Genomic DNA, 21287 nt, shown 5'->3' with positions numbered 1-21287 from the left:
TGCTGTTTTATAAAACCACAATAGTTCACATTTGTACTCTGGCCTCATATTCTTCTAGTCTCTTTTGAGTTTGTCATCAAAGAATATATCTTAGAAGGATCTTATTGTTTCCTTAGTCTTAACTACAAAAGTTATCTTCTGAGATGTTATTTTTCCTTGATAATCTGTGTGAAGCAATGACATCCACAAAGTTTTCTAAACTCTTCCTCTTCTGTCTTCAGCTTTTACCATCACCTAGGGTGATGGGTTTCTTTTGTTTCCTGTACAAGTTACAACTTAAAGTAAGGTACTGCCTTTTATTTGCACAAGTTCATTTTTCTGTACACCTGGATTTTTAATCTTTTTAAGTTAAGGGCCCTAATTTTTCAATCCTGTTTTTAAAAAATTAATCTCAAAAGTAATAATGCGGATTGTTTAACAAACCCAAATAATACAGATATGTATGAAGTAAAAAATGAAAATCCTTCTGTCCCAGTCCTCAGAGGTCACAACTGTCAGCAATATCTTTTCAGATGTTTTTTTTTTGGCTATACTGCATATATGTACATTAGAAAAAAAATCACCAAAAAACTAGGGTAACAGTATACATAAAATTTTGCAGTTTGCTTTTTTGTTTTTCATAAGGATTTATTATTTAATCAGTACCTGTTGAAGGATAGTTAGGTTTCTTTTTTTTTTTTTGCAATTAAAACAACATACTGCAGTTAAAACCCCACATGTATATCTTTATACATTTATGCTAATATATCTGTAGGCTAGTTTACTAGAAATGGGATTGTCTTGTATTTAGAATTTTTATAGGTTCTGCCAAATTGCCTTCTGAAAAAGTATAACAGTTTATGTTCTCTCCAAGAGTACAATTTTACTATACCTCATCTATATTAATGTCTTATTGCATCCTCATTTTAGTAACCCACATGTCTCTTGATTATTTAAGCAGTGAGTAACAATATGTTGCTGAAAATTAGAGGCTAAGCTTTTTCATTGTCCTTCAACATTGTGGTATTTTCATGAGTATTAGGAAAGAACTCAGAAAAGAGAAATCACATAATAATTATGTTTATAGGATAGCTCATGTGTGACTCTGTCTTTTCCAGCGTGAAATACCTCTGGACTCCTTATGTGTGCATGTTAGCAGCATTTGGTGTATGTTCTCCTGAACTTTGGATGACACTTTTCAAGTGGCTTCGATTACGAACTGTACACCCAGTATTGTTGGTGAGTCATTGTTATTTTGTGTTAAGTTCTTGTTTCTCTTTCAGTTATATAAATGGGAACCACATGAATACAATTAAAATAGCATGAGTATGGCTTCCCTGGTGGTGCAGTGGTTAAGAATTCTCCTGCCAATGCAGGGGACATGGGTTCGAGCCCTGGTCCAAGAAGATCCCATGTGCTGTGGAGCAACTAAGCCCGTGCACCACAACCGTTGAGCCTGTACTCTAGAGCCCATGAGCCACAACTACTGAGCCCGCATGCCACAACTACTGAAGCACACAAGCCACAACTACTGAGCCTGCCTGCTGCAACTACTGAAGCTTGCGCGCCTAGAGCCCATGCTCCGCAACTGGAGAAGCCACTGCAATGAGAAGCTCGCACACCGCAACGAAGAGTAGCCCCCACTCGCCCGCATGAGAGATAGAGAAAGCCCGCGTGCACCAATGAAGACCCAACACAGCCCAAAATAAATAAATAAAATAAATAAATTTATAAAAAATAATAGCATGAGTAAATCGCATTATGATTTATAGGTAGAAAAAAAGAAAAAGATTCTATGGCAAACATTTTTTAATAATTTCTGATTATAAAAATAGGGTGTTTTCAATGCAGACTACTTAAAAAATAGAAGGTAAAAATATAAGTGAAGCAATGTGAGAGGCTTTCAAAAATTAATTTTGATAATATTTTTCTCAGTTTGATTTAGAACTATGGAATGTTTTCAGTGAGAGTGCAACATTTACACTGTGCCTGCTATGTGTAATGTGCTTGCAGTAAAAAGATAAATGAAACATGATTAGGGGAATTCCTTGGCAGTCCAGTGGTTGGGACTCCACACTTCCACTGCAGGGGGCACAGGTTCGATCCCTGGTTGGGGAACTAAGATCCTGCATGCCCTTCGGTGCGGCCAAAAAAAAAAAAACAAAGAGATTAATTTCATCAAGTGGATTATAGTCTCCCAGTCATAAAAACAGATAAGAAGTGTTGATAGGGTGCTGTTGGAACAGAGAAGGGCTAAGTAATTCAGTTTTTTTAGGGATTCCGTTTGATGTATTCAAAGGGAATAAAAACAGAGGTAAAGAAAAAGCACGATATATTTAGTTTTGTTGGCACATAAAATGTGAGGTAATAGTGGTCAAGAAATGAGACTGGAGAAGTCTAGGAGGGTAAGGTCATCGAGGTCTTTGAGTGTCCTGTCATGCTTGGTGCTATCCCACAGGCAGTAGGAAGACAGTGACATGTTTATGCAAGGGCAGGAGAGAGTCAGCCTTACATTTTCTCTCAGCTCACCCTTATAGTTCTGTGAAGGATGGGCTTAAGGGTGAGTGAGAGACTGGAATCAGGAAGGAGGCTGTCACCCAGGTACAGGCCATGGAGAATGGAAACGATAAAAACTTCAATTGTTTTGAGAGCTCACTATGTGTCAGGTACTGTTTGAAGCATTTCACATGCTATTCAAAGCTTACAAAGATCCTGTTAGTTAAGTTTTATTATCTGTATTTTATAGACAAACTAAGGCATAAAGTGGTTAAATAACTCACCCAAGATCACATAACTTGTAAGTGTAAGAACCGTGATTCACTCCCGGGTTCTTCTAGCTCCAAAGCCCATTTAATTAATACTGTACTACGCTGAAGTGGAAAAAATAGTTAGAAGAGTAATAAGATTTGGTGCCTCGGTAAGTATGGGAGAAGGAAGAATAGGGAGAAATCATAGACGTTTCTTAGGTTTTGGGTTTGTGTGACTGGATTGTGGGGTCACCAACAGACATGGGACAATAGGAAGAGAACAGGTTTTGGTAGGAAGATGATAAATTATCTCTAATAATAGTCATGTTGTATTTTGCCAGTCTTTTTCCAGAGGAATTTATGCATTCTTATCTTAGCATAGTAGTATATTGATGTATATTGGCTATTTTTCCTGTGTTAATTCATTGTCTTTTTGTTGTTGTTAGCTGTTTTCATAGCAGTTCAGTGTTTTTTGTAAGCTCTTCATAAGTTAAATTCCTGGAAAAATTGTCAAATATTGACTTACTATTTGAAATATTGCGATGTGCATTACCCTTTTTATGTTCTGCCTTAAATTTATATTGCAAATATGTATTTCTCACTTTGTCTCCAGCTTGATATAAAATTTATTGTTCTTCACCCATCTCACTCTGTGAACTAGGTTCCATGCTGACTCCAATTTCTCGGACTGAAATTGTTATAACTGTAAGAATATTTGATTGGTCATAGAGTCAGTGTCTAGTACCTCTATAGTACATTCTGAAATATATTTATCCATAACCCTTTTTGCTTTAACATTTTAGGCTCTCATTCTGAGCATGGCTGTCCCTACCATAATAGGTCTCAGCTTATGGAAAGAGGTAAGAAAATTAGATTTTTCATAAGATGAAAATATATGTTATCTATAAGGTAGTGATAAATTTATATGTGTGTGTAGGATACTTATATTGGAACAGTATTCTAACAAAATAAAGCGTGATATACTTAATAATACATAATTTTCTACCAATAGGAGCATGATAGAAGAGGTAAGACAGTTTTACTCTGATGCGATTTTCTGTAGTCTAATACTGGTATTAATTCAGTTTATAATTGACAAAGGAAATGGCTGAATAAATGGTATTTATTAGTAAATAGTAAAAAGTATTTTGGCAATCCCCAAATTTAAATATTTATAAAATAATGTAAACTCTTTGGGTTATCATAATGTAACATGAAATTAATTGCCAGTAAACCTGTGAATTATTTGACTTGATCTGAAATTTATTTGTTTGCTTACTTATTTATTCAGTGTGCATGTGCATGAAAGATACAACTGATGATTAATTGTTTGGTTGATAAAATTATGTATTGAGCGTAGGCAGTGAACCATACAGTAGATTATTTGGGCTGAGAAGAACTAGCAAGAAACTGAAGGAGAGTAAAGCAATTCATGCCATTTTTTCTGTGAGAACAATGTTGTAATATTGTTTGTCATAAGTTGGCCTCTTAGTCTTTGGAAGTACTCTGAAACAGTTTTAAACTTTCTAATTACTTACACACAGGTTTTGGGGATTTTGTTTTGTATTTTAGTTTTTTCCAAGATTAATGACAGAATTAATGGAACTACAAGAATTTTATGACCCAGATACGGTGGAACTTATGACCTGGATAAAGTAAGAACTGAACTGCCCAAGACTGTTGTTAAGCTATTAATTAATCATTGAATGCTATTTAATGGATTCAGGGGAAATAATAAATTAATCCTTTTCCAAGTTCTTCTCATAAATCTCAGGGATTTTACCCTGTATTTTTAGGGATATTTAGTTTTCATTTAGACATATAATTCTAATTTTCTAATTGAACTCATTTCCAACAAAATATAGTATTGATAAGTTTTAGATATGAAACTCTAGCTGTTAAACATCTAGAAATGTGGAATAAAAAGGAACCGATGTTCTTTTATTTAGATAGTCAAGAGATGCTTCTTTTAACCGGAGTTGGAGGTGAATGAGCGGTGGATTTCTAGTCTTGATCACCAAGGTTAACAAGATTTTAAATTTTAACACTCATGCAGATTTTAATACGACAGGAGATGTGCTCTTGGGCCTATAGAAGCTGGGAATTTTAATTGAAACACCTCGTTCCCTCCCCTAACATACATATATAACTAAGGGACCCTCAAAGGGCTACACCATCAGTGAAAGGATGGACTATCACAAAATAGCCATCAAGAGGTAGAGAAAGATAAGAAAGCACATCTTCCTCGGTTTCAGCTCTTGGTCAGAAATAAAGTGTCTCCTCTGAATTTGTAGCAATGCATCTGAATTCACATGTTTGTAGTTTGAAATTATACTTGTCTAATCCAGGAAACCCTATATCAAGAGATTAGCATAAAAAGTGGGTCTGGGATGGTCTGGAGTGCCTGATATAATCCTCAACCCAGGCTACCCAGGATTTCACAAATAAAGCTTCATGAAGATAAGCTCTAAAGTTACAAAACACATGAAGAAACAGTTCAACACAGCAACAATCAGTTGTTGGTTGTGATAAGCAATAGAAGTAGACTTCTAGCAATTTCTGGTAATAAAATTTGCTTGTGTCAGTTTTTGCTGCACAGTGGACTACCACAAAACTTAGTGGCATACAAACAATAAACATTTGTTATTTTGCACCATTTCAGTGGTCAGCTGAGTAGAAGCAATTGGTAGGATTCTTCTCGTCTGGGCCAGCTCATCTGGGACTGGATAGTCTGGCATGGCCTTTCTCACATGTCTAGACTGGATAGGTGTCACTGAGGTCATGGAGTTGACTTAGCCACATGCTTCTCATTATCCAGCCCAGGTGAGACTGGGCTCATTCATAAGGTGGTGGTTGTAGAGTTCCCAAGAGCAGCAAGAGAGGACAAGTCTCAAGGTCAAGCATGTTTTAAGTGTCTGCTCAAATTATATTTGCTGTTGTCCTGTTGGCCAAAACAAGTCACACGACGAAGACCAGCATTTCCTCCAAGAGCATACCTATAGAAAAGAATCATTGTAACCGTTTTTCCAACCAGTCTACCCTATGGATAGAGCCTATGAAATAGTATGAAAATTTTTAAACACATAGAAGAAGAAACTAAAACTTGAAAAAGTAATGAAACACTCTCAGAAAAGGCCAGGATAATAGGGGAAAAAAGGCAAAAAATGTTTCTAGAAATGAGGAATAGGTTTATAGAACAGGTATATAGAAATGAGAATAATAGGTCTTATTATAACGTCTCGTTATTATAATGACACCTCTTGTATGTATAAAAATTATTATTTTTTTAGATCATCCTTAACTACTGCCTATTAATACTTTTTTGTGAATTGTATTTACCTTTGTGGAACACTGACTATATAGCCTTGTGTTGTCATTAACAAAAGAGAAAGTCACATCTATGTGTGTGATTTACCTCAATATTTTAAAAAACAGCAAAGGCCTGAACATTGGACCTTTTACATCAAATGATTGGACATTTATGTCACTGTGTTGTGATTTTTCTGTTTCATTTTTGTTTCCCCATTACTGAGGGCTCTTTGAGGACAGTGGCTGTGTGCTGTCTCTCTATTTTCAGAGCTTGACAATATCACTAGCACATAGTAGGTAGATGCTGAATGTTGAATACAGGGAGGTAATAAATAGGTCAGGACATAAGAGCAGCCCTTTGGGACCTGTCTTGTGAGTGGCATCTGTCTGGGACTTTGGATTATGATTTAGAGTAGAGAAGTCCTTCATGTGTTATCTGGAGATAGACATATGGGTAAAGGTAGGGAAGGAGCAGGAGGATAGATGGATCTGGAAGGAGTTGGGTTCTGGTGGTTAATATTTGCCAAAGACGAATTTGAGAATTCACAGTATCAGCATTGAATTGTCACTCCCATTACCCTGCATTTTTTTTTAATAGCATTATTACCATCTGACCTGTATGCTTATCCTCTCCCCCTGCTCCCTCTTGAAAGCAGGGACCTTGTCCTCCCACCTCTCTTTTTAAAATATTTATCTTTAGCAGTCTGAACAGTTTCTGGCACATAATAGGTACTCAGTTTTTTTTTTAATAAATCCAAAAATGAAATGAAATGAAAACTGACACTGAAACTTAAGTGTGCAATACATTTTAAGTTGCTTGGTATTTCAGAATTGATATAAATCAGTGATCTAAATAGTATACTTACCTTTTCAGTGTGTGAATCTTTATGGTTCTTTGCAGAAGGCAAGCTCCAGTCGCAGCTGTTTTTGCAGGAAGTCCACAGTTAATGGGTGTGATTAAATTATGCACTGGATGGATGGTGACAAGCTTGCCTCTTTACAATGATGATGATCTTCTCAAGAGAAATGAAAATGTAAGGCATTTTAGATTCTACATTTGGATCATTTTTATTTGACTCCTTAGTATAGTTCTGTAATGATGCATATGTTCCTGGTTAGCTAGGAAAATCCAGACAATTTTAGAAGAGTTAATTAGCTTTAGTTTTAAAAAAAAAGCTGTATAATACATTTAATCAGGAGAGGCCAACATTAGAATATGAAGTTCTTTGTTTTATGGGAAGTATGGATATATTTCTAGGAGAAACATTTCATTTCCCATAAGGTTTCAAGGGACTGATGTGTAATATTTTATAAAGGGAAGCATTCTTTTGAGAATATCATTGTTCTCAATGAAATTATTGAAGGAAGGCTTTCAGTTAATGTCTTTATACACTTTGTATTTCCAAGCCAAAATTCTATTATTGCTTATAAAACACTGATTGATTTTTCATTATGGGCTATTATTAATAACTTAGTATAACATTAGTATGGTATCTAATTGCTTCTTCTTCAGAGAATATATTATTTTGCATGTTTGGTATGGATTTAAATAGTAACTTCATATCTGAAGGTAATGACCAACTGAACCTGAGTTCTAAATATTCTGTTTTTCAGTTGGAGAGAATTTCATATAGTTTTTAAGTGTACTCTAAGCTAAGGAGGAAGTATAGCAATATAGAAGTTAGACTCTAAGCTTTGTGACCTTGAGCAAGTTTCTGAATCTGGAAGTAATAATAATTCTTACCTCCTAGTTGTGAGAATTAAATAAGATAATGCACTATGCCTGAAACAGTAAAATTTAAGTGTTAGCTAGTATTAATATGTACTATTAAATTATAATTGTATGTGCGCACACACATTCACATATAACCACAGACAGTAGAGAGGAGTTCAAAAGCAGGAGCAGTCAGTTCTGCCTACAAAAATCCAAGTCTTCATAAAGGGCATTTGCTTGATCTGGGCTTTGAAGGATGACTAGAAGCTTGTTTGGAAAAAGAATACAGTGATTCCAGGTTAAAAAAGTCACATGAGCCTTGAAATTTGTTTGGCCATGAAACTGGAAAATAAATAAGGCCAAATTCTGGAGGACCTGGAAGGTCATGCTTAAGAATTTAGACTTACCCTAGAGGCATTTGGGAGTCATCAGAGACCTTTCATAAGCCCAGGAATGGAACCTTAGATCTGTTTTAGAGTTAATTAAGGTCAGGGAACAGTTGAAGCAGGGGAGAGGTCAGAGATGGGGGAGATCTACCTTTAGATCTACCTTTCAGTGATTTACCTGAGAGACAACAGCTGCCTCTGATTAGTATTTGCTGCAGTTGAAAAGGTAGTGTTGCTTAGAAGATATACTACTGCATATTCCTAAACTTTACTTTTTGTGGATTTAAACCAACAGACTCTGACATGGCTTTGTTTTCTTTGTTGTCTTTTGATTGGTCTTTGTCCTAATATAGAATTTCAGAATCACTTATAATTAGGTCAGAGTTCTAATTAGGTTCTAATTAAATTTAAACATTTTAGAGTTTTTAGTTTTATGTGACTTGGCTGTGAGAATAGAAACCATTTTTTTTTTCAAATCTTGGTCTTTCTATATGGTGTCTAGTACATAGCAAGTACTGAATAAACTTGTTGTTAAAATAAAATTCAAATTGAACTCCATAAGTGAGACCATACCATTTGAATTAGACACTGTCTATAATTCATAACATGGGACTGATCTTTATAATCAGTGATTATAGGCCAGTGATTCTCAAACCTGGGAAGATGGTGCTCCCAGGGGACATTTAGCAATGTCTGGAGACATTTTTGGTTGTCACAGCTAGGGGAGGGGTTCTACAGACACCTAGTGGGTAGAGACCAGGGATACTCTTAAACATCCTCCAATGTACAGAGCAGCCTCCATTCTGTCCTGACAAAGAATTATCTGGCCCAAAATGTCAATAGCGTTGAGGTTGAGAAACCTCACTCTAGTCTAACAGTAATGTTATTGCCATTGCATAGAGGTGTTTTTTATAGGCCCCAGTAGTATGTTACAGTTTCCCCAAACTTAAAAATAAGTAAAAAAATATATAAAAAACTATAAATAAGTATAAGCTGGATAAGATAGAACCATTCACATGAACTTATTTAACAAAGTGAAATGAGTGAGAAACTTCCTCTTGATTTATTAACATTCTGTGTTCCACAGAATGAGTATCTCTAGCATCTCAATGGACATTGGACCTAAAGTTGCTAGATAGACAGCAGCCGTAACATGTAGTAAGCAGCTGCTGAATATTCTGCAGATAGACTGGAATCTTGTCCAATCTAGGTTGCAAATCTCAGTATTTACACAACAAACAGTATATGATACTTTTGGCCTAACTTTTGTGGTTATCCAAGGTTAACATTTCAGAAAACCTGAAAAACATATTAGAAGATCCAAAGCTTATTATCTAATAAGGTCAGCAAAATTGTAATGAAAAACACCACGTAATCAAGACATGAGTTTTAAGCATGCATCCCTGTTCTTTCAGTATTTGTGACAAGGGTCAAATTATTTTAACCTCACTGACTTTATCTCATATATAAAATGAGTATAAAATACTGTGATACATGGTAATAAAAAAAAGTAATGGAACGATTACAACTCAATAATAAAAAGACAACCCAATTAAAAAAATGGACAAAGGCCATTTGCAACAACATGGACGAACCTTGAGGGCATTACGCTAAGTGAAGTAAGTCAGATAGAAAAAGACAAATATTCTGTGATATCACATATATATGGAATCTAAAAAGGCTGAACTCATAGAAACAGAAGAGTTGTGGTTGCCAGGGGTTGGGAGGGTTGGAGAAATGAGATGTTGGTCAAAGAGTACAAACTTCTAGTTATAAGATGAATAAACTCTAGGGATCTAATGTACAGCATGGTGATTATAGTTAATAACACCGTATTGTACATTCGAAAGTTGCTGAGAGTAGATCTTAGATGTTTTCCCCCAAAAAAGAAATGGCGATTATGTAACATGATGCAGGTGTTAGCTAAAGCTATGGTGCTAATCATTTTGCAACATATGAGCATATCAAATAAACATGTTGTACACCTTAAACTTACACAATGTTATATGTCAATTATATCTCAGTAAAACTGGGGAAAAATGGGCAAAGGACTTGAATGGACATTTCTCAAAAGAAGATACACAAGTGGCCAATAGCAGATGAATATAAGCATCCTGAGGGAAGGAATCAAGTCTTAGTGAATATCTTTATTTTCCACAGATAGTACTAAGAACGTAGTAGAGGCTTAATGTATAATTTTGATAAACAGAAGTTTTAAATGTTGTTTAAAGTTGTTGTTTTAATTATATTCTTTCAGATCTATCAAATCTATTCAAAGCGATCTGCTGAGGATATTTATAAAATACTGACATCCTACAAGGCTAACTACCTAATTGTAGAAGATGCTATCTGCAATGAGGTGGGAACCGTGAGAGGCTGTAGGGTTAAAGATTTATTAGACATTGCAAATGGCCACGTAAGTAACCATTTGGAAAATTAAATTTTTTTGAGAAAAATGACTTTATTTAAACTTACAAAAGTATCTTCAAACTTTATTTTTGGAACTTAACTAAGAATATAATTAAAAGTTATATAACAGTGGGGGGGAGCTTATAAAAGTAGTTTGAACTATTTTTTCAATGTACAAAAGAAAAGTTGGGCAATTTTGCAAAAAAAAGTTTACCAATATCTCGATTCCTTATTTGTTGCCTGTACTTGTGCATGTTCAACATTTATAAACAAAAGATAGTTTGTTTTGAATGATGATTTTATTTTAACATATTATAAAGAGTAGCCGTTTGTTTTGTTATATTCTTATGTTGAGAAATTTCTTGTAATTTGATACATATCTAGAAAAATTGCTTACTAAATTGACACAGTCCTGTATATTGGGTCCCTATTATCCACAAAAATTAGTGTATTCAGAGCTACTTTAGTTGTTAGGATTTAACTGTATCTTAAGTTTTCATTGATTTTAGCTATTTTACCAAGCTTTCTTACTTCTCAGCCTACAGTGTATACTGTATACCTGGCAACTAAGACTGACAGGGGAGTTTGCATATCTGGTAATTAGTGTTTGTATATCTGACAATTAGGCACTGGAAAGGGTGCCTTTGCTCCTGGGAAAGTTGGGGGTGAAGGGTCTTAGGCATAGTTCAGTAGGTCATTCTTGTTTGGAGTGCATATTCTATTCAGGTTGCAGCCAAGACCTTTTCTGTCCCTTCCTAATTAATTAGCTCTTTGTCGTAATCATCCCAGACCAGTTTGGAGGTGAGAAATTAGTTTGTTGGGTACTTTTGGGGGGGCCACCCTCTGCAGCATGTGGGATCTTAGTTCCCCAACTAGGGATTGAACCCACGCCCCCTGCAGTGGAAGCACAGAGTCTTAAACATTGGACCTCCAGGGAAGTCCCGAGAAATCAGTTTTTATGATTTCCACCTTTCCCTCTCTTCATGACCCCTTAATCTTATAATATAAACTTATTCTGTTTTCTGCTGTATGTATTTTGAATTTTCTCTGTTGGCACTTGATATCTGTGGTCTTTGGCTTAATTGGTGACAAAATGGAATTTTATTAAACATCAGGTGTTCAGTAATTACTACTGTATTGCTATCTGCTGTCTAGAGTCTTATCCTCTGCTCTTGGCTACCCTCTTGCTCCATTTTGAAGATCAGGTTACTTCTTCTTTCGTGTAATGCCAGGCATGGACTTAAAGCGAATCCATCCTTTTATTCTTTGCATTTTTTTTTTTTTTTGTTTGTTTGTTTTAACCGGTATATGGGCCTCTCACTGTTGTGGCCTCTCCTATTGCGGAGCACAGGCTCTGGACGTGCAGGCTCAGCGGCCATGGCTCATGGGCCCAGCCGCTCCGCGGCATCTTCCCAGACCGGGGCACGAACCCGTGTCCCCTGCATCGGCAGGCGGACTCTCAACCACTGCGCCACCAGGGAAGCCCCATCCTTTTATTCTTAAAGTTGACTCTCTGACATCTTTCCTACGCATTAGAATAATATTTAGTATTTTATTGTAGAAAACTCTTCAAGCTAGCTAAGCTCTCTTAGTGAACCTCATTAAGGTGAAAATGTAAAGGATTGTACTGGATAAGTCACAGAAACTTGCTTACTAATGTGAGTCAGTCCTGCACAAGGAGAAGAGTATGAATATACATTAAGAGTATATGTCCATTTCTCAGCCTTGGCAGGCTCCATGATAAGGTTCTTCAGAGGAATGATAGTAGACTATGGAGACATAGCCTTCTAAATTTTAGGATTAAATCTTTTAAAAGTTGGAAAACACTTTATACTGATTTCTCAATCTCAATGGGAAGCTCAAGAATTTAGTGGACATGGTAACTCTTATGAAGAGGCTTTTATTTGCTGAACAATATGAGATGTTTGCTAACCAATGTGAGATAGTCCATGTTTAGCAATAATATATTTCTTCATATAAATATCATCACTTGTACATTGATTGCATTTCTCCTGTAAGCTTAATAAGCTTTTTAATATTTTGTTTCATATCGTTTGATAGGTGGTTTGTGAAGAAGGTGACAAGATAACCTACTCAAAACATGGAAGATTTTGTCATGAGGTCAAAATTAACTATTCTCCTTATGTGAATTACTTCACTAGAGTGTACTGGAACAGATCCTACTTTGTGTATAAAATCAACACTGTGATATCCTTTCAGTCTTGAAAAATAGCAGAGCCTTCATTTCAAAGACTTATACCACCTGAAGTAAAATGCAATTTTCTTCTACTTACGTGGTGTCTTTTGGAAATCAGAGTGTGGACATTTGAAATGTTGCTGCTGCTTTTCCCCTCCTGCTGTTAACTGGATCTAGAATTCTGTGGGGGAAAGAAGATCAAACATTACTGTCCTTTGGTAAAATGTCAAATCTGCCACTCTGCGTCATTCCAGCCAGGTGTCTTCCTTACTGCTACATGGTCTTTAAAGATTTTACCTTCTAAACGATTGTAAAATTTTCCTCATAAATCTTCATTCCATCATAACATTAGTCTTGAATTTGAATATTTTCAAGGTCAGAGTATATATCTCAAATATAAGATTTAATAAATAATTAATGTGATATAATTATAGAAGGAAAGAATTATTCTTTCCCTCAAGGAAGTTTCTGAAGGTATTTCATGGTGTATAATAGAACTGAAATATTACAATAAAAAACTAATTTAAATGTTCACTGAAAATTTGTGGCATTTAAATTAAAACGGAAATTATATAAAGGAAAGTGATTTTTAAGGATATACATAAAGATATATCCAGATTTTCCATGATACTGCTCTCCTCATCTGCTGCTTATGTAAATGAGCACTTTCTTAGTAATATACAGTGTATGATATTGCATTTCATCACTTTATGACTATTAAGTGGTTAGTTTTTTCACTTATGCCCATAAATTTGATACCAATTTAATCATGATAAAACAGTAACTCTTGTTACCTATGGTTTTTTTTTTTGGTTGGTTGGTTGGTTTTTTTTGCGGTACGTGGGCCTCTCACTGTTGTGGCCTCTCCCATTGTGGCGCACAGGCTCCGGACGTTCAGGCTCAGCGGCCATGGCTCACAGGCCCCGCCGCTCCGTGGCGTGTGGGATCTTCCCGGACTGGGGCATGAACCCGTGTCCCCTGCATCGGCAGGCAGACTCTCAACCACTGCGCCACCAGGGAAGCCCACCTATGTATTTTTTAAAACAGACATTTAAAAGAATGTTCAAAATTTAAAAATAAAAGTATGTTGTTTAGGTTTTTAAAAAATATGGATATGGAGTATATAATCTATTCACATGTTTTCTATTGAAGTATTAAGTAAAAAATTAAATCTTTATCAGAATGAGAATATGAGCAACTAAAGTGAGCAACAATTTCTGGAGATATGTGCAGATGCTGTTTAACATACCTCTGCATAGAGGTGTATTTATGATAAAACACAAGTGCTGTTATTTATGAAACGATGATACAGTCTTAAACATTAAGAACAAAATGACAATTATAATAAAATTCAGAGCACAGTTCCACAATCTGTTATGTTCCTTTAAGTTAAATGTTTTCATATTTTTAATTATTAATTAAAAGAAATTCTAAATGATTAATTTGGCCTTATAAAGAGATTCAGGATGGATGTATCATTTTAATAAGATGGGATACATATTCAGTTTTACCTTATACACCTGTTAAGTGAACAGATTTAAAATTTTTTCACTTGTTAGAGTGCTGTAAAAATTGCAATTTCATTACTCTGAATTACTACGTTAGAAAGGAACATCTTTCCATTTTCTTTATTTTCTGTAATATATATTTTAAAAGTACAAAAGCACATGCATTCTTAGATTAGCTCTAAGATGTTTTGTTCTTTTGGAGCTTAAATATTGTTTGATGGCAGTGTCATATGTCTGGTGCGTTAGTTTTATTGGTTCTTATTTCACGTTTTTATATAACTTTTAACAATTATATTAAGATAGCTACAGGCAGGTTATTTCAGGTTCTCTGTATATCTTAATAGTGAGTCACTAGTATTTAGCTTCAAGCCTTACGAAAATATTACCATAGTTACCTAAGTACACAGTGAATAGTCACATGGTAGTACTTACAATTAGAGGGAGCATGTAAAACAATGTAATTTAAAAGTCAGCTTGCATATTTTTTTTTTTTTTTTTTGCGGTACGCGGGCCTCTCACTGTTGTGGTCTCTCCGGTTGCGGAGCACAGGCTCCAGATGCCCAGGCTCAGCGGCCATGGCTCACGGGCCCAACCGCTCCGCGGCATGTGGGATCCTCCCGGACCGGGGCACGAACCCGTGTCCCCTGCATCGGCAGGCGGACTCGCAACCACTGCGCCACCAGGGAAGCCCAGCTCGCATATTTTGAAAGGGAAATAGAACAACCTACTTTCTATGTAGCATGAGATATTTAATTGAATTTTTATTGATTTACTTCATGATCACATATGCTGATTTAGTTTTGATTGTTGTATGTTTTTTGTTTTTGACGTATTAGTAAGTTGCTTTTGCTTCTGTCAACTTATTTCTTAAATAAAATAGATTTGGATCCGTTTTTAATTGAATTTTTTAAATAATGAAGTTTTCACTCAGCATCAGTTGAAAAGAAAAATGTGAACTTTATTATAGAAATAATAATACTGAGTATGAAAGATAAGTTTATTTGCTTCTATTTTAGCTGTAGTTAAAACAATAGTGCTAGAAAACTTTCAGGAGCATTTAATTAATTTCCTTATTTGTAGACTAACAAATGATTAAGAATTCTGCAAGTAATTCCATTTGGGTAACTTACCGTTGTTAGGTATGACAATAAAGATCTACTGTGAAAGGGGCAAAGTTTATGGGTTTGGGGTAGAAGGAATTTCTCAAAGAAATACAAAACATAAATACTTTGCCCTTGATGTTGCAAAACTATTGAAATAAGTGCCTTAATAAGGAGGTTAAAATAAGAAGGTTAAAAGTAAATAAAAGTTTACTTTTTATTTTCAAAAAAAAAATTATCCATTTCTTACTTTTTCATAAGAAAAGTTTGGTAACTTTTTCCTCATCATTAAGCACAGAGAAAGAATCCTCACTATGCTATTTTCACTATTAACTTTAATTCATTGGTAAGCAAATCTTTGTTAAGGGTAGTGATGGGATTTCTAGCCTGCTAAATTAATTTATTTAGCTTCTCAAATGCCAAACAATAGAATAAGTAAAACTTGATAAGGTGTATGATATTGACTGCTGGTTTACATTTTCTCTAACTTTGGCATCTGTGTCTCGGTGCTTTTTGTTAGACTGGTAGGGTTTTACAGCCTATGGAGTATGCATTGCACTTCTAAATTTTTTTCTTCATTACTTTCTGAGTATATACACAGCATGTTTTTTCAGGACATTAACCCAAATTGCTAAAAGCCTAATGTTATGACACTTCCGTACAGTCTAGATTGATTCAAGGAGAAGTAGAAATGGAGGTCAAAGTGGGTTACAAGTTGGGGCTGAAAAATATGCTTTAAAAAAATAGGCTGTTAATTTCTTGAAAGGAACAGTGAATAGCCATCTTATTAAACTTTGTTGTTTTGGGGAAATCAATTGGTTTTTGGCCCTTTCTATTTTTGAACTGTTAAAACATTTTGTTGCCTTTTGTGGGTAAAAGTAGTGTCTCTCTTTATAAAATTGTTGGGGTTTCTAAAAGTTGTATGTAAATCAATTTCTTGGTAAATTTATTTTAAATGCATGAATATTTAAAGGGCATATATTATAAACTATTCTGTGTATTCATGAACCTATTGTAAAGCAAATAACTACTTCCTGATTTACATCTCAATATATTATCTCATTTGTCCAGTTTTTAAAATATACATTCTCTATTGTTGCTATTTGCTAATAGTTTTAGATCCCAATATGTATTAAAATTACACCTCTGAAAAGTTGCAAGTAAAATTGAACAATTTCTTATTGAAATAATAGCTCATTATTTAGTTTTGGAATGTGTAAAATTAATACTTTAAATAAAGTTAGTTGTGAAAATTGCAAAGGAATGTATTTGATTCAGCCATTTTCCATCCATTAAGGTTTCTAAGCATTATATTTGTTTTCCGTAATAAAAAGAAGGGGGAGCATTTTAGAACCATATTTGCTGAATTTAACATAAAAGCATCTCTGAATCATTTCTATTTAGAAGTCTCTTAGAATTTGCAACATTCTAATTTTGGTATGTATAATCTTATGCGCAGTTTTTTTTTTTTTTTTTTTTGGCTGCACTGGGTCTTTGTGGCTGTGCGCGGGCTTTTCTCTAGTTGCGGCGAGCGGGGGCTACTCTTCGTTGCGGTGCGCGGGCTTCTCATCGAAGTGGCTTCTCCTGCTGCAGAGCACAGGCTCTAGGTGCGTGGGCTTCAGTAGTGGCACGCGGGCTCAGTAGTTGTGACTCACGGGCTCTAGAGCGCAGGCTCAGTAGTTGTGGTGCACAGGCTTAGTTGCTCTGCGGCATGTGGGATCTTCCTGGACCAGGGATCAAACCCGTGTCCCCTGCTTTAGCAGGCGAACTCTTAACCACTGCGCCACCAGGGAAGCCCCTTATGTGCAGTTTTATAAGAGATACACTGAACACCTGACCACTGTATTTAGTGGAATAATAGCATCAAAAAAAATATGCATTCCATACTTATAGTGTGAGATATCTCATAAACAACCCTTTCATATTTTAAATTAATAGCTTTGTACAGCTATTTAACAAAGAGGAATACAACTGATTTTATGTATGTTGACTTTTGAATCACATCTACAGCAATGCGTATATATATATATATATATATATATATATATATTTTTTTTTTTTTTTTTGCGGTACGCGGGCCTCTCACTGTTGTGGCCTCTCCCGTTGCGGAGCACAGGCTCCGGACGCGCAGGCTCAGCGGCCATGGCTCATGGGCCCAGCCGCTCCGCGGCATGTGGGATCTTCCCAGACCGCGGCACGAACCCGTGTTCCCTGCATCGGCAGGCGGACTCTCAACCACTGCGCCACCAGGGAAGCCCTCCAGAGATTTTTAAGTGGTTGTTTTTTTAAAAAATCATTGTCACCAGTTAGGTTTTTTCATGGGGGCTCCTCACGCTGCCATTCCAGCTGTGGGAGTGTATATGTAAACTTTAAGGCTATTAAGGACTGGAGAAAAATGTAGCAGGTCATTTACAGTAGCTACTAATCAACTTTCTCTCTTGATAGTATCATTGTTAAAGAAATAGAATTAATAGAACTATTGCTTAGCTGAAAACTTGGGGCTAGAGCTATTGAATGCGGGAATGGCTATTTGTCAGTCTGATAAATGTCCTATATAAATGAAAAAATAGGCTCAAGTAATTGATGCAAATATTCAGTTATAATACTATTTAGTGGATTTCATAACCACAGTGACAAAGTACAATGAAATGAGGATAATGTTTACCCTGTAGGGTAAGTGGTGAGAAATAAAAATCAGATTTTAAGTAAAGCATTTTAAGTTCTTGCTACATAGCTAGTGTTTTGTAAATGTAATTTATTATTATTTACTATTATTTTCTCACATTTTTTGTCCAGTTCCTAATACATAGCAATGTAAGCACTTTCACAGCTCCTATACAGTATTGTCTTTTAAAAAGCAAAAAAAAAAAAGAAATTAATTCTTCAAGAGTTAGCCCTAAGGGGGAGAAAAAAACAGCCCTCAGGATGAGCTTATTAAATAAAATATAAGTATATTGGACCAAGTAACTAGCAATATATATTTACATGATTCTAAGGACTTATAATTTTTATAAGCAAAAAAAATGATAGACATATATAATATTTTAAAAATTTGAGATCCTTTTTTACCCCTACTCAGTGAGCATTAATATAAACAAATCTCAGCCATTCTATTATTACCTTATATGATTGGATTTGAATTTTGAGTCATCTTTAATGGTGAAATGCAAAGAATTTTCATGGTCATACTTTATTTATAGGACCAGCTCTGAAATTAATCCTGCTTTAGTCACATGAAACATGTATATATGACCAGAGTTAGGGTCTGGTTTCTTTTCATCACTACCTGCTTCCCTGGAGCAGAGAACCAGCTGGAAACTCCTGTTTTATAGTTGCTAACTTAATCCAGATGGAAGCAGAGAAACAAAGTGATGTCATGTCATTTTGTTCCCATCACAACTGGGGAATCCTCTAGTTAAACGCTTCCACTTGCAAAGAGCAGAAGTTAACGTACCTTAAAAGTTAAGGAGGGGTCTTCCCTGGTGGCGCAGTGGTTGAGAGTCCGCCTGCCGATGCAGGGGACACGGGTTCGTGCCCCAGTCCGGGAAGATCCCACATGCCATGGAGCGGCTGGGCCCGTGAGCCATGGCCGCTGAGCCTGCGCGTCTGGAGCCTGTGCTCCACAACGGGAGAGACCACAACAGTGAGAGGCCTGGGTACCGGGAAAAAAAAAAAAAAAAAGTTAAGGAGGGAGGAGTTTCATTGTGGAAATAAATATCAGGAGCCAAGACCTCTTAAGTAACCAGTGTCTCTCATTTGCTGCATGGTCCCTCACCAGACATCTGCATCTCACTGCATCTCCTCTGTTCTCTTAACAGTTAGTTAACCAGTGTCTCTCATTTGCTGCATGGTCCCTCACCAGACATCTGCATCTCACTGCATCTCCTCTGTTCTCGTAACAGTTAGTTACCTATGCTTACTCATTTCCTGCTTTTTTATTCCTTTGGCTTGGCCCATTCCTAAATCTGGGTCATGGCATCATTTCAGCTTCAACTCCAATTTTTTAATTGCCTTGATCTATTAGATTCATTTCAAGTTTCTGAGAGAGGGAACCTGGCCTAGCTTGAAGTTTTGGACTAGGCCACTGGCCATATTTAGTAACAATAAACACTTATTGAGCATTTACTTTGTACTAGTCACTATACTATATGCTTTGACATAATTCTTTCATTTAATTCTTTAACAACTCTATAGAATAATTAGTATTATTATGTCCATTTTACAGATAATGTTCATACAGCAAGTAAATGTTGTAACTGGGATTTAAAGCTAGATTTGCTCTCTTGGCTGGCTTCTGGCATTTATCTCAGATTTATGGGAATGGGAGATCTAGGAGATGGGGACCTCTTTGGCAGAAAGAACTGAGCAGCAACCTCCGCCCAAGAGGTTGACACAGGCTGGGACCTGGGACCCTTTGCTGCACTGCTGCAGTGCCTGTACCTGGACAAACGTCTCCTCCAGCTACAAAATATTGATACAAAGAAACTATAAGGGACTAAAAATAACTATGTGCATGCACAGTTGGGACGAATTATGAGCAAAAAATACAAAAAGACAAAAAAAACCCAAACTAACTGCCACTTATGAAGACCCGGAACAAAAGCAGGGTACTACTGCACATGCCCCCTGCACACACCACCACCAAAGGGGTGGGCAAAACACTTGAGTCATCGCTCTGGCCCGACCCCTGGACACACCCCTACCATCACCCCATGTAAGGAAGCAGCTCGCCGCCCTCAGGGAGTGAGCAAGGGAACCTTACTTGTTATTGCTTCTCCTTGGTGCAGCAGGGTCCCCAATAAAGCGTTGTCTGAATTTCTTGACTGGCCTCTGATCAATTTCTATTGACTGGGGAAGGCTAAGAGCCCTGTTCAATATCAGTCCCAGATTATTCTCAGGTGCGTAAGCTTTATTAAAGGAAACAGAAGCCAAGAGACCATGTGATAGAGGCTAACGTGAGATCTCAGTGTAGCAGTTCTAGCTAGAGCCGTCTGAGTGCAGCTGCACAGTGCACAAAGGGCCCTCTGCCTGGAATCTAGGCAACTGCAGCAAGGATGGCCACCCCGGCAAGCGCCCCTGGTGGGTGGTCTGTGTTGAGACCAAGTCCCTCGGGTTGGTTAACGCTGCGAGGCATCCTGAAATCGACGAGTATTTAGAGAATGCTGCTTGGCACTAATTAATGGAAACCGAGTTGACAAAGTGAAGGGAAGCCTAACCCTCCCGCAGCAAACAACTGCAAAGGCTCGGTGGCCAATTGCCCAGGGAGCGAATGGACAGGGGGCGGGGCCCGCCGCCAATCGAGGGGAGCGGATTGGTTGCTGAGGATCGGGGGGCGGAGTCACGTCCTAGTGTCTGGGAGCTCCGGCATCCCCGTCGCAGACTGCCGCTTTCCTGCCTGCATCCCGGAGCGTCTGGGTCTCAGGTTTCCGCGTCTGCCGTTGCTTCTTCCTTTCCTCCTGGGCTTCAGAGAGCCCCGCGCTCCCCCAGACGGCTTCACAGGGTCGCGGGCCCCGCCCCTCCTTGTCGCCTCCGCGGGACCCCCAGAGGGCGTCACACCTCGTGCCGGTGGCCTCGGGAGCACAGCCTAGCGACCCAGGTCCGCGCTTGTCCGGGGCGCGGCCGGTTTGAACTGCTCGGAGGCGGCCAGCGGCTGCCCGGCTGCGACTCGCGCGGGCCTCGGCGGGGGCGTGACCAGGTGCGCGTCGAGGTGCAGCTGCCCAGTAGACACTGTAATCCCGCCGGCGGGCGGAGCAGCGGGTGCGCCGCTCCCCGCGTGGATACCGGCAGGCGCCGGGCGGCGAGGCGCTGTCCCAGCTCCGCGGCCCCCGGGTCCATTCCCCAGGCTGCGCCTGCATCGCCGCCGCCGGGGCAATGGAGGTGGCCGATTGCCGCGCGACGCCGGGGCACCGGGGAAGCAGAGAGGGAGAACCTGGGACCT

General features: G+C 37.6%; 1 protein-coding gene across 3 annotated transcripts in view; it reads left to right on the top strand.

Annotated features, from left to right (window-relative positions):
• The window catches only part of DPY19L4 (dpy-19 like 4), a 60997-nt gene extending 45850 nt beyond the window's left edge, over window positions 1-15147 (top strand). For all 3 annotated transcript variants that reach the window (XM_067711750.1, XM_067711751.1, XM_067711752.1), the window contains 6 exons: window positions 1098-1218; window positions 3530-3586; window positions 4299-4381; window positions 6937-7069; window positions 10393-10551; window positions 12606-15147. In XM_067711750.1, the coding sequence (XP_067567851.1) occupies window positions 1098-1218; window positions 3530-3586; window positions 4299-4381; window positions 6937-7069; window positions 10393-10551; window positions 12606-12770 (718 nt within the window). In that variant the 3' untranslated portion in view covers window positions 12771-15147. The remainder of the gene's footprint in view (window positions 1-1097; window positions 1219-3529; window positions 3587-4298; window positions 4382-6936; window positions 7070-10392; window positions 10552-12605) is intronic.
• The last annotated feature ends 6140 nt before the right edge of the window (window positions 15148-21287 follow it).

This window comes from Pseudorca crassidens, chromosome 17 (genome assembly GCF_039906515.1).
Source record: "Pseudorca crassidens isolate mPseCra1 chromosome 17, mPseCra1.hap1, whole genome shotgun sequence".
NCBI lineage: Eukaryota > Metazoa > Chordata > Mammalia > Artiodactyla > Delphinidae > Pseudorca > Pseudorca crassidens.
This window is presented reverse-complemented; position numbering and strand designations above follow the sequence as displayed.